The 20,812-nt window shown below is 48.0% G+C and overlaps 2 protein-coding genes across 6 annotated transcripts in view; both read right to left on the bottom strand.

The window, feature by feature from the left end:
* Positions 1-16,275, bottom strand: part of LOC132227784 (retinol dehydrogenase 16-like) — a 41,977-nt gene extending 25,702 nt beyond the window's left edge. For 2 of the 3 annotated variants that reach the window (XM_059683298.1, XM_059683300.1), the window contains exon 1: positions 2,279-2,406. The gene's annotated coding sequence lies outside the window, so the exon portion shown is untranslated. Of the gene's footprint in view, positions 1-2,278; positions 2,407-16,183 lie in introns of those variants that run through there. The other variant, XM_059683299.1, reaches the window with a different exon arrangement.
* On the bottom strand, positions 7,650-16,292 carry LOC132227783 (retinol dehydrogenase 16-like). Of its 3 annotated transcripts, none has more exons than XM_059683295.1 (5): positions 16,184-16,292; positions 13,943-14,322; positions 9,580-9,838; positions 8,561-8,724; positions 7,650-8,008 (listed from the first exon to the last, which is right to left on the bottom strand). In XM_059683295.1, the coding sequence occupies exons 2-5, from the start codon at positions 14,253-14,255 to the stop codon at positions 7,791-7,793; spliced, it is 954 nt and encodes a 317-aa protein (XP_059539278.1). In that variant the 5' UTR covers positions 14,256-14,322; positions 16,184-16,292; the 3' UTR covers positions 7,650-7,790. The 3 variants fall into 3 exon arrangements, with proteins under 3 accessions (XP_059539278.1, XP_059539280.1, XP_059539279.1); XM_059683296.1 differs by lacking the exon at positions 7,650-8,008 and adding an exon at positions 8,300-8,388; XM_059683297.1 differs by lacking the exons at positions 9,580-9,838; positions 16,184-16,292 and having other exon boundaries at positions 13,943-14,136.
* Positions 16,293-20,812: the final 4,520 nt, after the last annotated feature.

The raw sequence follows: 20,812 nt of genomic DNA on the forward strand, positions 1-20,812 counted from the left end.
TGTCTCAGCTTAAGATGCTTTTCAGGAACCCAGAACTTTTCTTTACCTGTGGAAATATAAGCCTACCCTCTCCCCCATCGTAGGACCCATGCAGGATCCCACGACTGAGAGGACTCATTATGATAAAACACAGGTTGATTCAATTCTTGTGAAATTTCAAGTATATTGTATCAGTCTAATTTAGTATTGGAAAGGTTAAAGAGAACAAAACAGGACAGAGAAAAACTTGTTGTGCTTCGTAGCAGCTTACGGCCTTGAGTACAGCATAGTTCAGATAAGTAAAAATTAACAAAGAACTCTCTCTCCCTGCTCTCCCTGCCAACACCCCCCGCCTTTTTTTTTTTTTTTTTTTGTATTAACCATTTGGATATTGGGGATATTGTTGTAGATCTGGTGGCATTTGCTGCAACTATATCGGAAATGCAAGGAAATCATCATTTCTTCTCCATGTGGGAGGAACAATCTCATCCCCAGGTTCTAAACCTAATAATATTTTGTTTATTTCAGTAGGCAAGGGCAACACCCAGGGCAGACAGAATGTCTGGTCCCTATGGATCCAAGGTCCAACACAGCACTTCCGGGGTTTGCTCGGAATAACTCTTGTATCCGTTTTGCTCCCTGGGGCAGGCTGGGTGCTGTGCAGCCAGCTGGCCTTGAGACAGCACAAGGACAGAAGGGTAAACAGACAATGCCCCTATTATTTGTCTGGGCTGGGCTGGCCCATACTGAGCACAGGCTGTTTTTAACTCCTTCAAGGTTTTAAAAGGAAGCGGGTCATAAGCACGCTCACACTGTCCCGTGTGAGGGTTCACCTGTTCCATAACGGGGAAGGTGTGAATGTCCAATTCCTCACCACATTTTCGTGCCTCCTGAAAAGCCATCTGGAGAAGGGAAAGTGGAACTGGTGCTGCACAAGACAGCGGAGAGCGGGGGAACGGCCCCCCGCGGCTTCTCCTTTTCTTGCCAAGAAGCTTTGATGCTTCTAAAAAGTGTTCTAACACATTCTCTATATCACTACCCTCTTCAGTTCCAGCAGAAAAATATTCTTCCTCCTCTTTTGCCTGAACAATACCTGTATCATCATCATGATAAAGAGCAGCAGCTTCCTCAAGATCCTTCTCATCTTGAGGATTTAATTTGTCTTTAAAAGTTACATTATTCCTTTTTAATATACTGTCTTTTTTAGACCCCTGTTTTGTGCTATCACACTTCTTCTCTTCTTTTTCTGGCTTAAGAGACGGTGGATTATGGTCATGCCTGGGATCTGAACAATCCCGTATCAAATTCCATAAGGAGAAGGCATCAACCGGGGTCTTACTTGGCCCAAGCGCTTTATAATGATCACGCATTTGTTCTCCAACTTTCTGCCACGTTTCTAAGTTAACGGTTCCTTCCTCAGGAAACCAAGGACAAACCTCCGGAATGAATTTTAAATTTTTTTCTACTTGCTTGTCATTAACCTTAGTTCCTTTACTGTTGAGCATAGACTTTAACATTTGCCCATAAGGGGCATTTTCCCTAGATTCTAACTGTCCCATGCTTTACTCCCGACTACCAAAAAATTTCTCCTCCCTTACCTTAACGAGTGCACTCTTTATCCGGAGGAGTTCCTCACCGTCTGCTTCCCAAGTCCTCCGTCCCTACCTCGGGCGCCAGTTTGTCAGGGCCAGCCTGACAGGTTGAGCCGGGCTGAGGCAGGGAGGTGGGAATTGAGAAAAGAAAGAAAGACAGGAAAGCAGGATCGGGAGGACTGCAGCTCATTCGAGGAACTGCAGCAAGTTTATTAGCCACACAATGCTATTTATACACAAGACACTGAATAGGAGGTCTGTCAAGAGGAATGTATTCTTTGTTCCTCTTAATCTCTAAGGGAGAGACACAGCAGAAGGACAAATTCTCGGTACAGCAAATCTCAGTAAATAGTTTCAGGCTTCTTGGTAAGCCATGAAAGGCTGTTCTCATTCTACAAAGGTTGCTCTCATTCTACTGATAACCGCCATCCAAACAAGTCTGGGAAAACTGTGTGGGTAAGGGTCCCAGCCTTGCTAGCCCCTTCAGGTGTAAGGACCTTGTCAGCTTACACCCAGTCCCCAACAGGCTAGGAGGCAGAGAAACCTCCCAGCCACAGGATTGGTGCCTCACTCTTGAGAAGCCTAAAAGCATCATAACTGCTTAGGGATTGCCAGGAGCTTCAGAGTCCATCCCAGTTGGGCACAATCACAGGAAGTTCGGGGGAGAGCAGTAAGACAGAAACGGAATCTGGATGACACCCACTCACCTGGGAGCTACAGGGGCTAGAACGAGATATCCTTCAGACGCAACCCAGAGACCGAGTCTCACCACAGTGACTCTCTGCAGTAGATCTTTAACAGGAAATGCAAAGGCGGATAGGTTGGCCAGGCTCCAGAGCACCACAGCTTGAGCAACATGAGAGCTGGAACAGAGACACGCGCCCCCTGGTGGCTCCACAGAGTCTTAGTGGAGACTTCTGTCAAAAGCAAAACATCCACCTTCTATTACTTGTGTGGGTTCCTAAAGAGGGGATTGCATCATAATGAAAAGGGGCTCTGGAAAGGGCATGGAGTGAGGGTTAGTTGTGCAAGCTGGTTGCCAGTTTTATAGGTACGCAGCCCCACTACGTGGAGTGTGGATCCAAACATTTTGAGATGCACCCCTGCCTTTAGGTGTGAAGGTCTGGCACTGGAGGGGAAGAGAGTTACCAGTGGAAAGTCATTGAGCCCATGCTCCTCATAGGGGTCCAGGGCAGCAAAAGGAAAGAGTTAGGGCGGTGTCCTCAGGGCACCTCATGGTGTCTCATAGCATGGATCCCAGCCCCTGACGGGTTCATCACACTGGACCTGGCTCCTCCCCAAGGATGGAGCCTAGAAGGAGGAGGGATGGGAACTTTTGGAGAGTCTGGGTGAAGACGTGGGCTGGTTTCCACTGGTCTCCTTTGTTGTTGTTCCACCTTCAGAGTTGGCCCCTCGAGTCACCGTCCACATTTGGGGCCACTGGACCCCTGTGGACGCAGCTCTGCCCTGTGTAGAGCCTAGCATGGAGGGCCATGGGTGTATAACCCCACAGCTCTCTGACACTCTGGAGAGGACTCCTTGGGGGTGAATCCAAACCTTCTGAACATACACTTGTAAGGCCAAGGTATTATGTGAATCAATGATTCTTTACTTTATTTCAGTTTGTTTGGTATGTCTGGTTATGTGTGTGTGTAAAGAATATTGTGCAATCAGAGACTTCAGATTAAGCATGAAGTTCTTGCTTGGCATCTGAGTGGGAGACATGCATGGACCTTGAGTCAGCTGACACCAGAGCTTTGAAGAACGCAGAGATCCTTGAGGATCTCGCGGTCATCTCCGTGTCCTCAGGGGTCTCATGCCTCACACCAAGCTCTCACTAAGGACTGAGACCGAATAGCCCTGCAACATCCACCTCACTCTCTGTATCACAAAGAACAGAGAGATTGTTCTACAACATGAGGGTCCCCTGAAAGCACCAGATTCATGATTTTCCACTAAAGGAAGAAAACTAAGACACCTGGCAAGTACTCCCCAACTCCAATTTGTACTCCGCCCATGAATATCTTTCACTATGTGCTAATGCCCACTCTCTGTTTAGCCCATACTCAGCACATTGTCAGAAGAGTGGAGGCAGAGTCGGGGCCTCAGCAAGCACTGCGGAATTAAGGGAACTCCTGCCCAGAACACAGTGGCTGCTCAGTAAAGGCTTCAGAAAATGGAAGCCTGCGATCCAGAGGTGATTCTACTCTCCTCCACTAGGAAAGCCCAGGATGGGATCTGGGCATGGGAACATGGTGTAGTGACAGAAGATGGGGATCACAGGACTCTGCACGAGGGGACAGATACTCTACAGCTGGCTCCTGTGGCCGATGGGGCAGGCTGGTGGCTGTGCTTTTCACCACTGCGTCTGTCCACAGAGGCTGATGGGAGGTGGAGAAGAGACCTGAGGCACCCAGAGAAGTGCTGGGTCCTGCCAGTGCCTCAGGACTTGTTTGTCCATCCTTCTACCTTATCCTGTGGCTCCAGATTTCTTGACAAATCCTGGGAAGGAGACATTAGCCCTCAGCTCTCTGGAAGGGAAGGAAGGGATTTCACTTCCCTCTTCAAATCCCTACTCAGGTCATTCCACCCATCCATTAACCACCGTTAAAGCACCTGACTCTTTTTCTCATCTACCCACACCCCACTGCTCCCAAAGGCCACAGTTTCACTATCTGGGCCTCAATAAAGTGTCAACTATAAGGCAAATATAATCAGTGGAAATCCATGCTCTCAAGACAAATCAACAACTGGTTTTGGTGCTCTTTCTCAGGGTACCTATTGAGACACACCCTTCCTGCCAAGATCTGCTGAGTTGGCCCCTGAGGCTGATGGGCCATGGCTGTGCCATTTTCTTCCCTGTATTCCTGAATCCCCTCCCTCTTTTTTACCTCCCAGTTCAAACTCCAAGCCATCTGTCCTCTAAGGAGCTCTCTCTGCCTGCGATCTCAGCTTCCCCTGCCCATCACAGCCATCCTCAGCCCTGTAGCCGGTGGAGTCTCTACAGCTGATGGGATGAAGATGCTCCCCTGAATAAAGTGCTTCCCTAGGTCTTCCCTGACAACAGGGCCCCCGGAACCCAATTACCATAGCAGTTATGTACACGGATGGGCTGTGCAGTGGAATAAGATCAGTTCCAGTTCTGCCTCAGATGCTTCCTGACTGTGGGCAGAGACAGGTTGAATGAAACTAATTGTGTGTGCCCAAACTAATATCTAAAATAACAACAACAAAAAAGGTGCTTCCAGTCCTAGCCAGATGGCTCAGTGAATTGGAGTGTCATCCCAGATACCAAAAGATTGTGGGTTCAATCCCCTGTCAGGGGTGTGTATGAGAAGCAACCGATCTCTCTCTCTCTCTCTCTCTCTCTCTCTCTCTCTCTCTCTCTCTCTCTCTCTGTCTCTCTGTCAATAAAAACATATCCTCAGGCAAGGATAACAAAAAAGTGCTTCCCAATGAATGCCTGGCACAAAGCAAGAGAGAAGGATCTAGAAGGAACAGCCTTTGATGCTATGTGAAATCAATCCCTTGGAAAAGTCCTCCCCAAAAGACAGAAGCAGGGGGACTGCGGGAGGGCCCATGTCCCAGCCCGAAACCTGAAGGAGTCAGAAAATTCCTCAACACTGTACTTGGAAATGCAGTACCCCCACCATACACGGACACACACCCAAGATGCTATAGATGTTGACCACCTGCGCCTTGCCTATGTCACCAGCGGTAGCAGACTCAGAGTCACCTCGATCACCCCCAACAGGTTCACACTGAGCATTGTTAGGAAGTCTTGTTTGGTCAGCCATTCCTTGGGTGCGTGGGCACAGACATGCCAATTATTCACCAGGCCCCAGAGTCCTGGGCACAGTGGGAGTAAGAGAGCAATACTGTGCTGTGACCCTGTAGTGAGAACACATGTGTGGTTCCAATTTACTTTCAATTACGTTTATTTTATTAAGTCAACAACAGTGTGATGCCTGGTATAAGGAAAAAGAGTGTGGGAGAGGAAACAGGAACGTGGTGGTTACAGGGAGTCAGAGTTTGCAAACGTGTTTAGCTACTAAATGGCAGGGATGGTCCTTCTCACATTTCTGCTCCTCTGTCTGGCACACAATAGGCAATAAGCCCATCTTTGTTAAGTGCATGGACAGAGTTTGAGATAGAGTAGTATTCAACACAATCTTATAGGAGAGACATATAGACAGGTAGAGAGAAATGGGTAAGAGACAGTAATGAAGGGAAAACTAGAGAAGAGAAAGGAAACAGGGGTGGAGGACGGGCGGGGGAGGGAAAGATGAGAAAAAGAAAAACCGTGAATAATTACTTTCCATACCCTGGTTGGGAAAGATACACTTGAAATCCCAGGACTGGGGTTAAATAGAGATAGGCCGGCATTGAACACCAAGAGCCTGGCTTTGAGACAACCTGCATCAATCCCAGGGCAATATCTGCTCAGCAAGTCAAGTTCCCCTGCTACGCTGGGAAATTCCAAAGTTCACCCTGGGGGGAATGCTCAGGGCAGGCTTTGGGAAAAGGTGAGGAGGCCTCCTGCCACACCTAGTGTACACTGCACCCTTGGCTCCAGGAAGTGTCACTGTCTCCTGTCACCCTCCAAAGGCCACCCTTGCCCCATTCTCTAAGTCCCAAGCCCACTCAGCTTGCAGGAAACTTCTCTGGAGGAGACGGAGGGGAGACAGAGGATTGTAATACAGACCCGTAGATCTCATTGGCAGGGGCAGGTGTTACTGGTGAAAACGGGTTCTTTTGTGCTGTTGAGAGAAAAGAATTTCAAAAGGCACATATGTGGAGAAGTTTAAATGTGATGGCAAAAGTCTATAATAATAAAAGTGTAATCTGCTAATTAGACCGGACAAGCTTCCGGACGACCTTCCGGACTAAGCCGGGGTTGTGAGGGCCGAGCCCCTTGCACAAATTTCATGCATCGGGCCTCTGGTAAATAAATAAATGTGATGGCAGGATTTTATTTGGGGTGAAGTGCATTACTACACCCTCAGGGACATAGAGGATGGGAAGGGTCTAGAAGCAACAGTCACAGGGCTGTTAACGCTCCATATTTTCTTGGTTCACAGTAAAGAACAAGGTGTCATTTAGTCCATCCAACCAGCTTTCTGATTCTTCCAGGCTTGAGTGTGTGTGTGTGGGGGGGGGGGGGGGGCGGCGGAGGCAAGGAGGGGCGCTCCTCCCAACCAATCCCTTTCCTGGACCTACTGGGGTTCCAAGCTCTCTATCCAATCTGATCACCTTCCCAGTTTTTCCCAGGCTAGGCTCTGCCCCTCTGGCATCACCCTGGCTCTCACTGAGCATCTCCAAAAGGAAACACCTCCTTCCTGTGCTAACAACTTTGATTGCGCATGTCCAAAAGTTCTGTTACATCACCTGGTTTCTACTGCTCACGTGCCCAGCAGAGGAATTTCCCCTCCTCCTTCCTGGGAATCCAGTCTGGGCAGCAGGGCAGCACCTCGGGTGATTTTCCTGTCAGCTCTGAGGAGTAAGTCTCCTCCGCGGCAGCCCCTGGAGTGTGTGATGAGTTTGTATATGCTATAGCTTCCCTGCAAACTCATTGGAATGCTGTCCTGGTGCCTGCTTCAGCTTCCCAGTTTATTCTGCTTAATGTTTGATCCAACTCCTTAGTTTATTAAGCTTATTATTTGATTCCTGTTTGCTTCCTTCCTTATATTAATAACTAGCTAATTGTGGCGATAACACAGGGTTTCTGGTGAGTTGTGGATGGTGAAGGGGCTGGCAGAGTTTGGCCTTAGGAATATTGGAAAGAACAAGGTTCTGCAACATTAGTCCGTGTCCTGCTCAGAAACCTTCCCTGGCTTTAAAGAAATGTATATTCACCCTAACTGGCTTGGCTCAGTTGATAGAGCATCGGCCTGCAGACTGAAGGATCCTGGGTTCGATTCGGGTCAAGGGCATGTACCTTGGTTGCGGGCACATCACCAGTAGGGGATGTGCAGGAGGCGACACATTGATGTTTCTCTCTCATCCATGTTTCTGACTCTATGCCTCTCCCTTCCTCTCCGTAAAAAATCAATAAAATACATTTTAAAAAAATATATATTCTTTGAATCAATTATTTAATTTTACTTTAATAATAGTATTTGAGAATGTGAACAACAATGCACCATACTTCTCTCTACAGATGCATCTCCTCCCTCACACAGTACCCAATTCCCCCCTACTATGCACCACAATCTTGGGTCACATGGCCTTAGCAGGTCTTGGGTTGTTCCAGTTGATCATGGCATCCACCAGGAAGGTGGGCATGTAGCTCATGGGAAGGTAGATGAGCTTGGCATCCCAGCCAGCTGAGTATCGGGTGCGGGGATGGCAGGCGGTCAGAGCATGTTCCATGCAGTTCGTCACCAAGGACAGATCATGTGTGCACATTTTATCCAACGATCCAACTGCTTTCAGGGCTGTCCAAAATGAGAAAGGATCCAGATGTATTCCCATCTCCAACTTTCCCACCTTTAAATCACCTTATTGGATGAGTTTGTAGAATTCCTGGTCTCCTACATTGAATCCACCCAAATTCTTTAGAGGGTGCCCCTCTCCTCCCCCAGGCACAACGGTTTCACTCTAATCCACCTCTGGCTTCACTCCTAGGAATGTGTGGAACACATAACTGCAGGTCTCCACAGACACTGGGAATCTAAGTGCCTGAAAGCCCGCTGCTCTTATACTTGCTGACCAGGAGCTCACGGTGTCTTTTCTCTCTGGCTTTACTTTCATCCTCAACAAAATGAGACGCTCACATGAGACCGTGGTGCCACGTCTAACAAGCCTGGATCCTTTCCTTAGGTTACCAGTTGACAACATGGGACCAGCGAGATAGAATTAAAGGTCCCCTGTTTGTGGGTGAGTCAGAGCACAGAGGTCGGACCTGAGACTAAGGTTGTACTAACCATGAATCTAGACTTCAGAAAAATGGTTTGCTTTTTTCCCGATGAACCACAAGGCCCACTTACTGCGTGCCAGAAACCTCTCTCCATAGGCCTCCTTGACCTCTGGGCTGGCCTTATCCCATGCCTCTTGGTAGCTCCTAGAAATCACCGGAGGACTGGTCACAAAAGTCTTGAAGAAACCCGGCTCAATGATAGCCACTTTCACCCCAAAGTGGGAGAGCTCCCTCCTGCAAGGCAAACCGACAGAGAGGCAAAGACTTCAGGGGTCTTATAAAAGAAAACAACACCTGGAAAGAAACCCACCCCAATAAAACACCAATATAAGATTGCAGTAGATTAAGCTCAAAAGTCTGGGGAGTTGTGAAGTGCAGCAGACAGGAGGAGACAATTTATGATGATAACATTGCCTCCCAACAGAGTTTGAGTATTTTTACAAGTATTTACATACATTTGCTTATAACTCTAAATCCTACCAATTCTGCTGAAAGGCACCGCTTAAATTCTATCCTCTGGTATTTCTGTCACATGCAATAAAAAACTGGGCTGTGCCCATTTTATCTTTACCATGCTCCTCACACCCCTCCCTCTTCTTTCCCACCCAGGTCAACCTCCAGGCCATCTGTCCTCTAAGGAGCTCTCTCTGCCTGCAGTCTCAGCTCCCCCCCATCACAGCCATCCTCAGCCCTGTAGCCAGTGCAGTCTCTACTGCTGATGTGATGAAGATGCTCCCCTGAATAAAGTGCTTCCCTGGGGCTTCCCTGACAACAGGGCCCCCGGAACCCAATTGCCATAGCAGTTATGTACACGGATGGGCTGTGCAGTGGAATAAGATCAGTTCCAGTTCTGCCTCAGATGCTTCCTCACTGTGGGCAGGGACAGGTTGAATCAACTCCATTGCCCTGAGTCCCATCCAGCCTCCAGAAGACAAAAAAGTGCTTCCCAATGAATGCCTGGCACAAAGCAAGAGAGAAGGATCTGGAAGGAAGAGCCTCTGAGGCTGTGTGAAACCAACCCCCTGGAAAAGGCTTCCCCGGAAGCACAGAAGCAGAAGAGCCAAGGGAGGTTCTGTCCCAGTCCAATACCTGAGGGAGTCGGAGAAGGCCTCGACGCCATGCTTAGAGATGCTGTAGCCCCCACCGCACAACGATACGCGACCCATGACGCTGGCGACATTGACCACTCGGCCCTTTGCCTTCCTCACCAGGGGCAGCAGACTCAGGGTCACCTCGATCACCCCCAACAGGTTCACATTGAGCATCTTTAAGAAGTCCGGTTTGGTCAGCCACTCATTGGGTGCCGTGGGCACAGAGATGCCAGCATTATTCACCAGGCCCCAGAGTCCTGGGCACACAGAGGGGAGAGAGCAAGACTGTGCTGAGACCCTGCAGTGAGGACACAGCTGTGGTTCCAATTCACCTTCCAACTGAGTGAGGACAGTATGAGGAGGCGACATGGGGAGCGGGCAGAACAGGTAACAGATAACTACGTGCTGTCTGCAGGGTTTGGGGCAGTGCAGACCCTGTAAGCTGTGGTGACAGGGAGTAGTCCTTCCTCCTGGTTTATTCCTAGTGCCCAGCATGAGGATATGCTTATTGATTTGATTTGATTTTAAATATATTTTTATTGGTTTCAGAGAGGAAGGGAGAGGGAGAGAGAGAGTTAGAAACATCAATGATGAGAGATAATCATCGATGGGCTGCCTCCTGCACACCCCCTACTGGGGATCGAGCCTGCAACCAGGTCATGTGCCCTTGACCAGAATTGAACCCAGGACCCTTCAGTCCTCAGGCCGATGCTCTATCCACTGAGCCTAACCTGCAGGGCTGCTTATTGATTTTAAAGAGAGGAATGTGGAGAGAGAGAGAGAGGGAGAGAGAGATAAGAGAGAACACTGATTTGGTTGCCTTCCATACCTGCCCGGACTAGGGATGGACCTCGGACGATGCTCCAATTGACTGAGCCGCAAGGCCAGGGTTTGGTTGCATTTTTATATACCAATAATGAACCATCAGAAAGGGAAATTAAGAAAGCAATCTCATTTAAAATTTCATTTTTAAAAAACACACCACAAACCTAGGAATCAATTGAATTAAAGAAGTAAAAGATCTGTACTCAGAAAATTATAAGCAATTAAAGAAAGAAATTGAAGAAGGTACAAATAAATAGAAGCATATACCATGCTAATGTATAGTAATAATTACCCTTGTTAAAATGTCCATACTATCAATTCAACCTATAGATTCAATGCAACCTTTCAAAATGTCCATACTATTGAAATCAATCTATAGATTCAAAGCAATCCCTACCAAAATACCATTGGCATTTTTCACAGAACTAAAAATAGTACTCAAACTTATATGGAACCACAAAAGGCCCTGACTAGTCAAAGCAATCGTCAGAACGAAGAATAGTTTCGAAAGTATCATGCTATCCGATAACAAAAAATACTACAGGACTATAACAATCAAGAGAACATAGTAGGTGTCAGGGAGGAGGGCGTTGGGAGCTGGGTGAGAAGGTGAAGGGATTAAGCAAAGAAAAAGAAGAAAGACTCATGGACACAGACAATAGCATGGTGATTGCCAGAAGGAAGAGGAAATGCAGGAGGTAGAAGAAAGTAAAGAGGGCATAATTGGTGATGGAAGAAGACTTGACTTGGAGTGGTAAATACAAATGCAATATAGAGATGATGTACTGTATGTAGAATTGTATTTCTGAAACTTACATAATTTTATTAACCAATGTCACTCCAATAAATTCAATTTTTAAAAAAAGCATGGTACTGACATGAAAACAGACACATAGATCAATGGAATAGAATAGAGAGCCATGAAATAAACCCAAAACTATTGGTCAAGAAATCTATGACAAAGGAGGCAAGAATATACAATGGGATAAAGACAGTCTCTTCAATAAATTGTATTGGAAAATCTGAACAAACACATGCTCAAAAATTAAACAAGACTACTTTCTTGCACCCAATACAAGAATAAATGAATTAAAGACTTAAATGTCAGACTCAAAACCATAAAACTCCTACAAGAAAAACATAGACATTAAACTCTTTGACACTGGTCCTCGAAATAATTTTTGGATATGTTGTCTCAGGGAAGGGAAACAAAAGAAAAAAATAAACAAATGGGACTACATCAAACTAAAAAGTTTTTGCACAGCAAAGGAAACTATAAAAGAAACGAAAAGACAACCTACAGAATGGGCAAAGATATTTGCCAAAGATATATCGAGTAAGGGGTTAATATCCAAAATATATAAGGAATTCATCTTAACACCAAAAAGACAAACAGTCCGATTAAAAAATGGGCAGAGGACCTTATAGATATTTCTCCAAGGAGGACATAAAGCTGGCCAGTAGACATATGAAAAGGTGGTCAACATCACTAATTATCCGAAAAACAAATTAAAACCAAAGTGGAATATCACCTCACATCTGTCAGAACAGCTATCATCAAAAAATCAACAAACAGCCCAGCAGGAGGAAAGAAGGGGAGTTCAGTGGTTGATCGTTGACCTATGAACCAGGAGGTCATGGTTCAATTCCCAGTCAGGGCACATGCCCAGGTTGTGGGCTTGATGCCCAGTGTGGGGCGTGCAGGAGGCAGCTTATCAATGATTCTCTCTGATCATTGCTGTTTCTATCTCTCTCTCTCCCTTCATCTCTGAAATCAATAAAAATATACTCTAAAAATCAACAAACAACAAATGTTGGCAAGGATGTGAAGAAAAAGGAAACACTGTGCACTGTTGTTGGACTGCAAACTGGTGTAGCCACTATGAAAAACAGTATGGAGGTTCCTCAAAAAATTAAAAATAGAACTACCATGTAACCCAGCAATCCCCCTAATGGGTATTTCTCCAAAAAAAATCCAAATCACTAATTGGAAAAGATATATGCATCCCTATGTTCATTGCAGCATTAGCTACAGTAGCTACATAATAAATTATGGAAGCAGCCTAAGTGGCCATCAATAGACAATGGGATAAAGAAGTAGTACATACATAATGAGATATTACTCAGCCTTACAAAAGAAGGAAATCTTACCAGTTTCGACAGCATGGATGGACCTAGAGAGTATTATATAAGCTAAGTGAAATAAGTCAGATAGAGAAAAACAAATACCATGTGATTTCACTTACATGTGGAATTTAAATGAACAAGCAAAACAGAAACAAACTCATAGATACAGAAAACAAATTGATGATTGCCAGGTGGGAGGGGCATGGGTGATTGGGTGAAAAAGGTGAAGGGATTAAGAAGTACAAAAGCAGGGGAAGGTGGGTGGGAAGAGATCAACCAATGAACTTGTATGCATATATGCATAACCCCTGGACACAGACAAGGGGGGGTGGGGACTGAGGTTGGGATAAAGTGGGGGCCAGGAGCAGGCTGGAAGAGATTAATGGCGGACAAAGGAGGATCTACTTAATACTTTCAACAATAAAGATTAAAAGGAAAAAAAAGCAAAAGGGCAGGTATTGAAATAATCACAGAGAGTAAAGTACAGCATAGAGAATAGGTGAATATTATTGTAATAATTATGTGTGATACAAGGTGGATATTAGATTTGTTGGGGGATCACTTTGTAAGTCATATAAATGTCTAACCACTATGCTGTACACCTGAAACGAATATAATGTCAACTGTAATTTATTTTTTAAATTAATGTTTTTGAAGAAATTTCATTAGGTTGTATAATTGATCATCTTCTATTAATGCACAGAATAGGATACAAACTATGGACAAAATATATGTCAAAATGTTAACAGCATTATTTCTAGGTTGTGAGATTATGGGTGAGTTTTTCTATCCCTGTGCTTTCCATATTCTCTACATTGATCATGTTTTACATTTCTTAGATAAATGAAATCACTGTCTTTTTTTCTTTTCCCTTAAGGTGAAAGGAATAATTGTAGTAAAAGAGAGAGAGAGAACACAAACATTAGGTTTCTGACTTTCCTTTCTGACCCTCCTCAAATCTCAGTGTTGTCACCTGAAAATGGGTGACATCAACTCCCTGACCGGATGATTAAGACTCACCAACAAGAACATGTTAATGTGCTGAGAACAGGAGCCCAGCTCCAGCGTTGCCACCCATTTAAGCTTCAGGCTAGTGCCCCCTTCCCCACCCGCCTCCAGAACGTGGCCCTCATCTCCCCGGGGCACTCAGCATCTAGAAATTCAGAACCATAGACAAGAATTCTGCAGGGACCAGTTCTCATCAGCACCAACTCTCCCCAAGCTACAGAGCTCCAAAGTCAGAGGCTAGGGCAGTGGACCGAGAAGAAGCTCAGCTGGTATGCTGGGTGAGGTGAAGAGCGCTAGTAGGATTTCAAGTCCTAGAAATCACGTTGGGAATCTTCCCCGGGTAGCAAGGGGTCTTCCCTTGACAGGAGAGAAGAAACAGACTTGAGAAACCTGTGTGATACCTCTGTCCCCCGTGCGCTCCTTCACCCACTGGGTGGCCGCAGCGATGCTCTCTGTGCTGGTGACATCCAGGATCACCGTCTCCAGCCTGTCTGACGTCTTGCCCCTCAGCTGCTCGGCCCCCTTTTCTGTCAGACATGCAGCCAGCACCCTCAAGCCTCGTAGGTCCAGCTGCCTGGCCAGCAGGTTCCCGAAGCCCGAGTCACAGCCCGTGATGAAGACATACTTGTCTCGCAGGTGGCTCACCACCTGTCGCTCCCGGTACCAGCGCAGAAGGTAGTACAGGCCCACGAGGATTGCCAGGTACAGCCACATGGCCTTCCCGGGAATGGTGGTAGGCAAGGGTGAAGTGAGAATGTGGCCAGTGTTCAGTCAGGAGGATCTGAGAGCACAGGGTATAAGTTAGCACATCAGCTCCAGGCACTCTGGCATGGAGTCCTCAGGTCTCTCTTGTTCATCTTGTTTAGTATTTATTTGTTTGTTTAATGAGTATGATCGCTTCTTGCTCATTTTGTAGATGTTTGGCACACTTACACCATTTCTAATAGGTGACATTGCATTGCTCAGGAAATGCCTTGACCTGAGCATAGTTTTCCCCACCACCTGATCTTGGTTTTCCATTCCTCCCACTTTCCCTCCTCTCTTCTTTCCCCCCATCAACCTGCCCTAAACTGGAGACCCCCTATGATCATGGTCCAATGGCCCAGCACTGTCTTCTTCCCTTTTTTCTGCTCAAGTCTGGTACCCTTGTCTCCCTAACCTACTGGAGAGTTTCACCAAGAGGACGCACTTTGAATCAAGACACACGTGAGCTCAATATCCAGCTCTGCTCCGACTACCATGTGACCTTGGCAGTGGGCGGAGCCTCTGAGGTTCTTCTCATTTGGCTCCACACAGAATTCTCTCCTAAGAAAACTGAGCTCTGCTTAGAAAACTAAGTTTTGGATTACAAAGAGAGGGAAAGGCGTATAATGTCTACTGCTGTTGTACAAACTCTCAGGGGCAGAAAGGTGTTCAGGAGACAGGAGGGTGTCTACCTCAGAGGCAAACAAGAGGAGAAGAAGGGAATGGGGCAGCCACACTCAGGGAAACTTCTCCCGGCACCTGGGAGGGTGGAAAGGAAGGACCTAAGGAAAGAAGGTCTAACAGCTACCCTCTCACTCCACCAAGATGCCTTGTCCCCAGCCCTGGCCCTCTGCCCTGTGCTGAGGCTCTCCCCTGCCAGCCACACGTGCAGAATCCAGACCCAGACTCTGAAGGTAGAAAAGATCCACTTAAACAGGGACCAAGTATGGGTCCTTAACTTCACCATCAGGGAGGCTGTAAACCACATTAACCACAAAGGTCTCAGTCCACTTTGTATCGGGGTGATGATGGGGAGGTGGAGACATCTGCCCCCTCATGAGACTAAAGAAAGGACTGGACACTGGAGCCCAGACCAGCCATCCCTGAAGGGCTTCAGGGTGAGATAAGGAAACCATTTCATACAAAGGGGTGGGCCAGCAGGTGGAACGGGGCTGCAGCGTGGGACAGGGACAGAAGAAGCCAGTTTCAAGCTCTGGGGGACTCCCTCACTGTCCACAGTTTCACAGTTCTGACTGGTGAGCAGGCAAGAGTAAAGGCACTGGGAGAGGGGAGAGTCTCCCTTGAAGAAACCAGAGACTCAGATGCCTGGACATATGCCGGCCAGAAGAAGAGACAGAGACAGGCAGGGGCAGATCCAGCCTTCAGCTGTAAGTCTGGTCTGCAGAGAGCTACTGTGTAGTTCTGAGAGTTTATCCCTCATGGTGGGAGGCGGCAGCAGGACGGCACCTGCTGGCCCTGCAGAAACCAGCCTGTCCCTGCTCCCTGGGGTGACTGCCAGCACATCCAGCTACAAAACTTTCCCAAGATAGGGAAGGAGGAGGAAGGAGGAAGGAAGGAGGCATGAAACCCTCGGGGGGCCAAGGGGCAAGCATATCCTGACACCAAACCCTGCTAAGGGGAAAATCGCGGTTTCTTGGAGGCAAATGGAGATTTTGTTCCTTAGTGACCACATTCCTTCAACCACTAAGTCTCAAGGGCTAGGAGGCAGAGAAACCTCCCAGCCACAGGATCGGTGCCTCACTCTTGAGAAGCCTAAAAGCAACATAACTGCTTGGGGATTGCCAGGAGCTTCAGAGTCCATCCCAGTTGGGCACAATCACAGGAAGTTCGGGGGAGAGCAGTAAGACAGAAACGGAATCTGGATGACACCCACTCACCTGGGAGCTACAGGGGCTAGAACGAGAAATCCTTCAGACGCAACCCAGAGACCGAGTCTCACTGCAGTGACTCTCTGCAGTAGATGTTTAACAGGAAATGCAAGGGCGGATAGGTTGGCCAGGCTCCAGAGCACCACAGCTTGAGCAACATGAGAGCTGGAACAGAGACACGCGCCCCCTGGTGGCTCCACAGAGTCTTAGTGGAGACTTCTGTCAAAAGCAAAACATCCACCTTCTATTACTTGTGTGGGTCCCTAAAGAGGGGATTGCATTATAAATGTAAAGGGGCTCAGGAAATGGTATGGAGTGAGGATTAGTTGTGCAAGCTGGTTGCCAGTTTTATAGGTACGCAGCCCCACTACGTGGAGTGTGGATCCAAACATTTTGAGATGCACCCCTGCCTTTAGGTGTGAAGGTCTGGCACTGGAGGGGAGGAGAGTTACCGGTGGAAAGTCATTGAGCCCATGCTCCTCATAGGGGTCCAGGGCAGCAAAAGGAAAGAGTGAGGGCAGTGTCCTCAGGGCACCTCATGGTGTCTCATAGCATGGATCCCAGCCCCTGACGGGTTCATCACACTGGACCTGGCTCCTCCCCAAGGATGGAGCCTAGAAGGAGGAGGGATGGGACCTTTTGGAGAGTCTGGGTGAAGACGTGGGCTGGTTTCCACTGGTCTCCTTTGTTGTTGTTCCACCTTCAGAGTTGGCCCCTCGAGTCACCGTCCACATTTGGGGCCACTGGACCCCTGTGGACGCAGCTCTGCCCCGTGTAGAGCCTAGCATGGAGGGCCATGGGTATATAACCCCACAGCTCTCTGACACTGTGGAGAGGACTCCTTGGGGTGAATCCAAACCTTCTGAACATACACTTGTAAGGCCAAGGTATTATGTGAATCAATGATTCTTTATTTTATTTCCATTTGTTTGGTGTGTCTGGCTATGTGTGTGTGTAAAGAATACTGTGCAATCGGAGACTTCAGATTAAGCATGAAGTTCTTGCTTGGCATCTGAGTGGGAGACATGCATTGACTTGAGTCAGCTGACACCAGAGCTTTGAAGAACGCAGAGATCCTTGAAGATCCTCGTGGTCATCTCCGTGTCCTCAGCAGCCTCATGCCTCACACCAAGCTCTCACTAAGGACTGAGGCCGAATAGCCCTGCAACATCCACCTCACTCTCTGTATCACAAAGAACAGAGAGATTGTTCTACAACATGAGGGTCCCCTGAAAGCACCAGATTCATGATTTTAAACTAAAGGAAGAAAACTAAGACACCTGGCAAGTACTCCCCAACTTCAATTTGTACTCCGCCCATGAATATCTTTCACTATGTGCTAATGCCCACTCTCTGTTTAGCCCATACTCAGCACATTGTCAGAAGAGTGGAGGCAGAGTCGGGGCCTCAGCAAGCACTGCGGAATTAAGGGAACTCCTGCCCAGAACACAGTGGGTGCTCAGTAAAGGCTTCAGAAAATGAAAGTAGGGATCCAGAGGTGATTCTACTCTCCTCCACTAGGAAAGCCCAAGATGGGATCTGGGCATGGGAACATGGTGTAGTGACAGAAGATGGGGATCACAGGACTCTGCACGAGGGGACAGATACTCTACAGCTGGCTCCTGTGGCCGATGGGGCAGGCTGGTGGCTGTGCTTTTCACCCCTGCGTCTGTCCACAGAGGCTGATGGGAGGTGGAGAAGAGACCTGAGGCACCCAGAGAAGTGCTGGGTCCTGCCAGTGCCTCAGGACTTGTTTGTCCATCCTTCTACCTTATCCTGTGGCTCCAGATTTCTTAACAAATCCTGGAAAGGAGACATTAGCCCTCAGCTGTCTGGAAGGAAGGAAGGGATTTCACTTCCCTCTTCAAATCCCTACTCAGGTCATTCCACCCATCCATTAACCACCGTTAAAGCACCTGACTCTTCCTCTCATCTACCCACACCACACTGCTCCCAAAGGCCACAGTTTCACTATCTGGGCCTCAATAAAGTTTTCAACTTTAAGGCAAATATAATCAGTGGAAATCCATGTTTTCAAGACAAATCAATAACTGGTTTTGGTGCTCTTTCTCAGGGTCCCTATTGAGACACACCCTTCCAGCCAAGGTCTGCTGAGTTGGCCCCTGAGGCTGATGGGTCATGGCTGTGCCAGTTTTTTTCCTGTATTCCTGAATCCCCTCCCTCTTTTTTCCCCTCCCAGGTCAACCTCCAAGCCATCTGTCCTCTAAGTTGAGATCTGCCTGCGATCTCAACTCCCCCCATCACACCATCCTCGGCCCTGTAGCCAGTGGAGTCTCTACTGCTGATGTGATGAAGATGCTCCCCTGAATAAAGTGCTTCCCTGGGGCTTCCCTGACAACAGGGCCCCCGGAACCCAATTGCCATAGCAGTTATGTACACGGATGGGCTGTGCAGTGGAATAAGATCAGTTCCAGTTCTGCCTCAGATGCTTCCTGACTGTGGGCAGGGACAGGTTGAATCAAACTAATTGTGTGGGGCCCAAACTAATATCTAAAACAAGAACAACAAAAAAGGTGCTTCCAGTCCTAGCCCGATGGCTCAGTGTGTTGGAGTGTCATCCCATACACCAAAAGATTGTAGGTTCAACCCCCCATCAGGGTGTATATGAGAAGCAACTGGTCAATGTTTCTCTCTCTCTCCTCCACCCCCTCCTCCTTCCTCTCTCTCTAAATCAATAAAAACATATCCTCAGGCAAGGATTTAAAAAAAATGTGCTTCCCAATGAATGCCTGGTACAAAGCAAGAGAGAAGGATCTGGAAGGAAGAGCCTCTGAGGCTGTGTGAAACCAAACCCCTGGAAAAGGCTTCCCCGGAAGCACAGAAGTAGAAGAGCCAAGGGAGGTTCTGTCCCAGTCCAGTACCTGAGGGAGTCGGAGAAGGCCTCCACGCCGTGCTTAGAGATGCTGTAGCCCCCACCGCTCAAGGCTACACGACCCATGACGCTGGCGACATTGACCACTCGGCCCTTTGCCTTCCTCACCAGGGGCAGCAGACTCAGGGTCACCTCGATCACCCCCAACAGGTTCACATTGAGTATCTTTAAGAAGTCCGGTTTGGTCAGCCACTCATTGAGTCCCGCGGGCAGAGAGATGCCAGCATTATTCACCAGGCCCCAGAGTCCTGGGCACACAGAGGGGAGAGAGCAAGACTGTGCTGAGACCCTGCAGTGAGGACACAGCTGTGGTTCCAATTCACCTTCCAACTGAGTGAGGACAGTATGAGGAGGCGACATGGGGAGCGGGCAGAACAGGCAACAGATAACTACGTGCTGTCTGCAGGGTTTGGGGCAGTGCAGACCCTGTAAGCTGTGGTGACAGGGAGTAGTCCTTCCTCCTGGTTTATTCCTAGTGCCCAGCCCCCTGCCTGGCAGAGGACATTGGATGAGGCAGGATGGATAATGAGGAAATCTAGTGAGTCCACAGTGTGGGTCACAGAGAGCATGTTTGAGTTTTCACACATCAATGCTGTCTCAGTGAGGGAAAGAGAGAGACACAGACAGAGAGAGAATGAAGAGGAAGAGAGGAGCAAAACCACTTTGTATAAATGACAAAAAGATAAAAGACAGTGACCACCTAAGAACACTTTGTTTGGGTAAAACAGACCTGAAATCTCAGGCGTGGGGTCAAGTGGAGACTAGGCCTGGGTTTTCACACATCAGTGTCCTCCTTGCAGACATTGTAAATATTCACCCACCTTTCCAGATTTCTGGACAGCTTCCATAGTGAGCACTCAACAACTCTCAATGAGGGAAAAGAGAGACAAAGTCCGAGAGATAATGAAGAATGGAGGGGGAGAGAGAAACACACACACACACACACACACATTGAACAAAAGACAAAAGTATAAACTATGGCTAATACTTGGGTACACAGGTTGGTTAAAAAAGACTTGAAATCCCAGGTGTGAGGAAATGTGGTGAACAAGTCTGTGGTTAACCTCAGGTCACTGACCTTGACACAATCTGCATCGACATTGAACTATGATCCTGGAAGAGCTCTGAGAATTCCAAGGACAGGCTTTGAGGGGGGCCCAAGGCTGTCCCTCCCCAGCTGCAGGTACAGACCCTGAGCGCCTGTCAATGCCACCCTCCCCTCCCACTTGCGCCGGAGGCCCTCTCCCCCAGCTCCCCTGGGCTCACAGTTCATCCAGCTTCATGGAAATCTCTCTGCAAGATTCAAAGACACAGTCCCAAAGACATAAAGGTTTCTAAACCACAGACCTCAGGGCAGCAGGAGTAGGGATTAGGAAGTGGACTGGAGAATGGGATGAAGCTGGAAGTGGGGCAGCTTCCTCATGGCCCCCCTGGTTGAGCCTAGGCCCTGCTCACATCCACAGGAATGGGCCAGAACCGCCCCCCCCCCCCCCCCGCAACACACACACCATGAAAAGAGGGCAGTGGGGCTGGCAGAGGCTCTGAAGGACTTGGAGGCTGGGTTACATTGGAGCTCTTTTGGCAACGCCCTCCAGTTGCAGGCCTGGTGGAGCCCTGCTGTAAGCATCTGTGGTTTGTGTCCTCCCGGAAGTACAATCAGAGATCATAGACCTAACCAGTCCACAGTCCCTTGACCTGCTGGAGAGGATTCGGGATGTGGGCCCAAACCTCTTGAACACCTTTCC

Source organism: Myotis daubentonii, chromosome 2 (genome assembly GCF_963259705.1).
Source record: "Myotis daubentonii chromosome 2, mMyoDau2.1, whole genome shotgun sequence".
Taxonomy (NCBI): Eukaryota; Metazoa; Chordata; class Mammalia; order Chiroptera; family Vespertilionidae; genus Myotis; species Myotis daubentonii.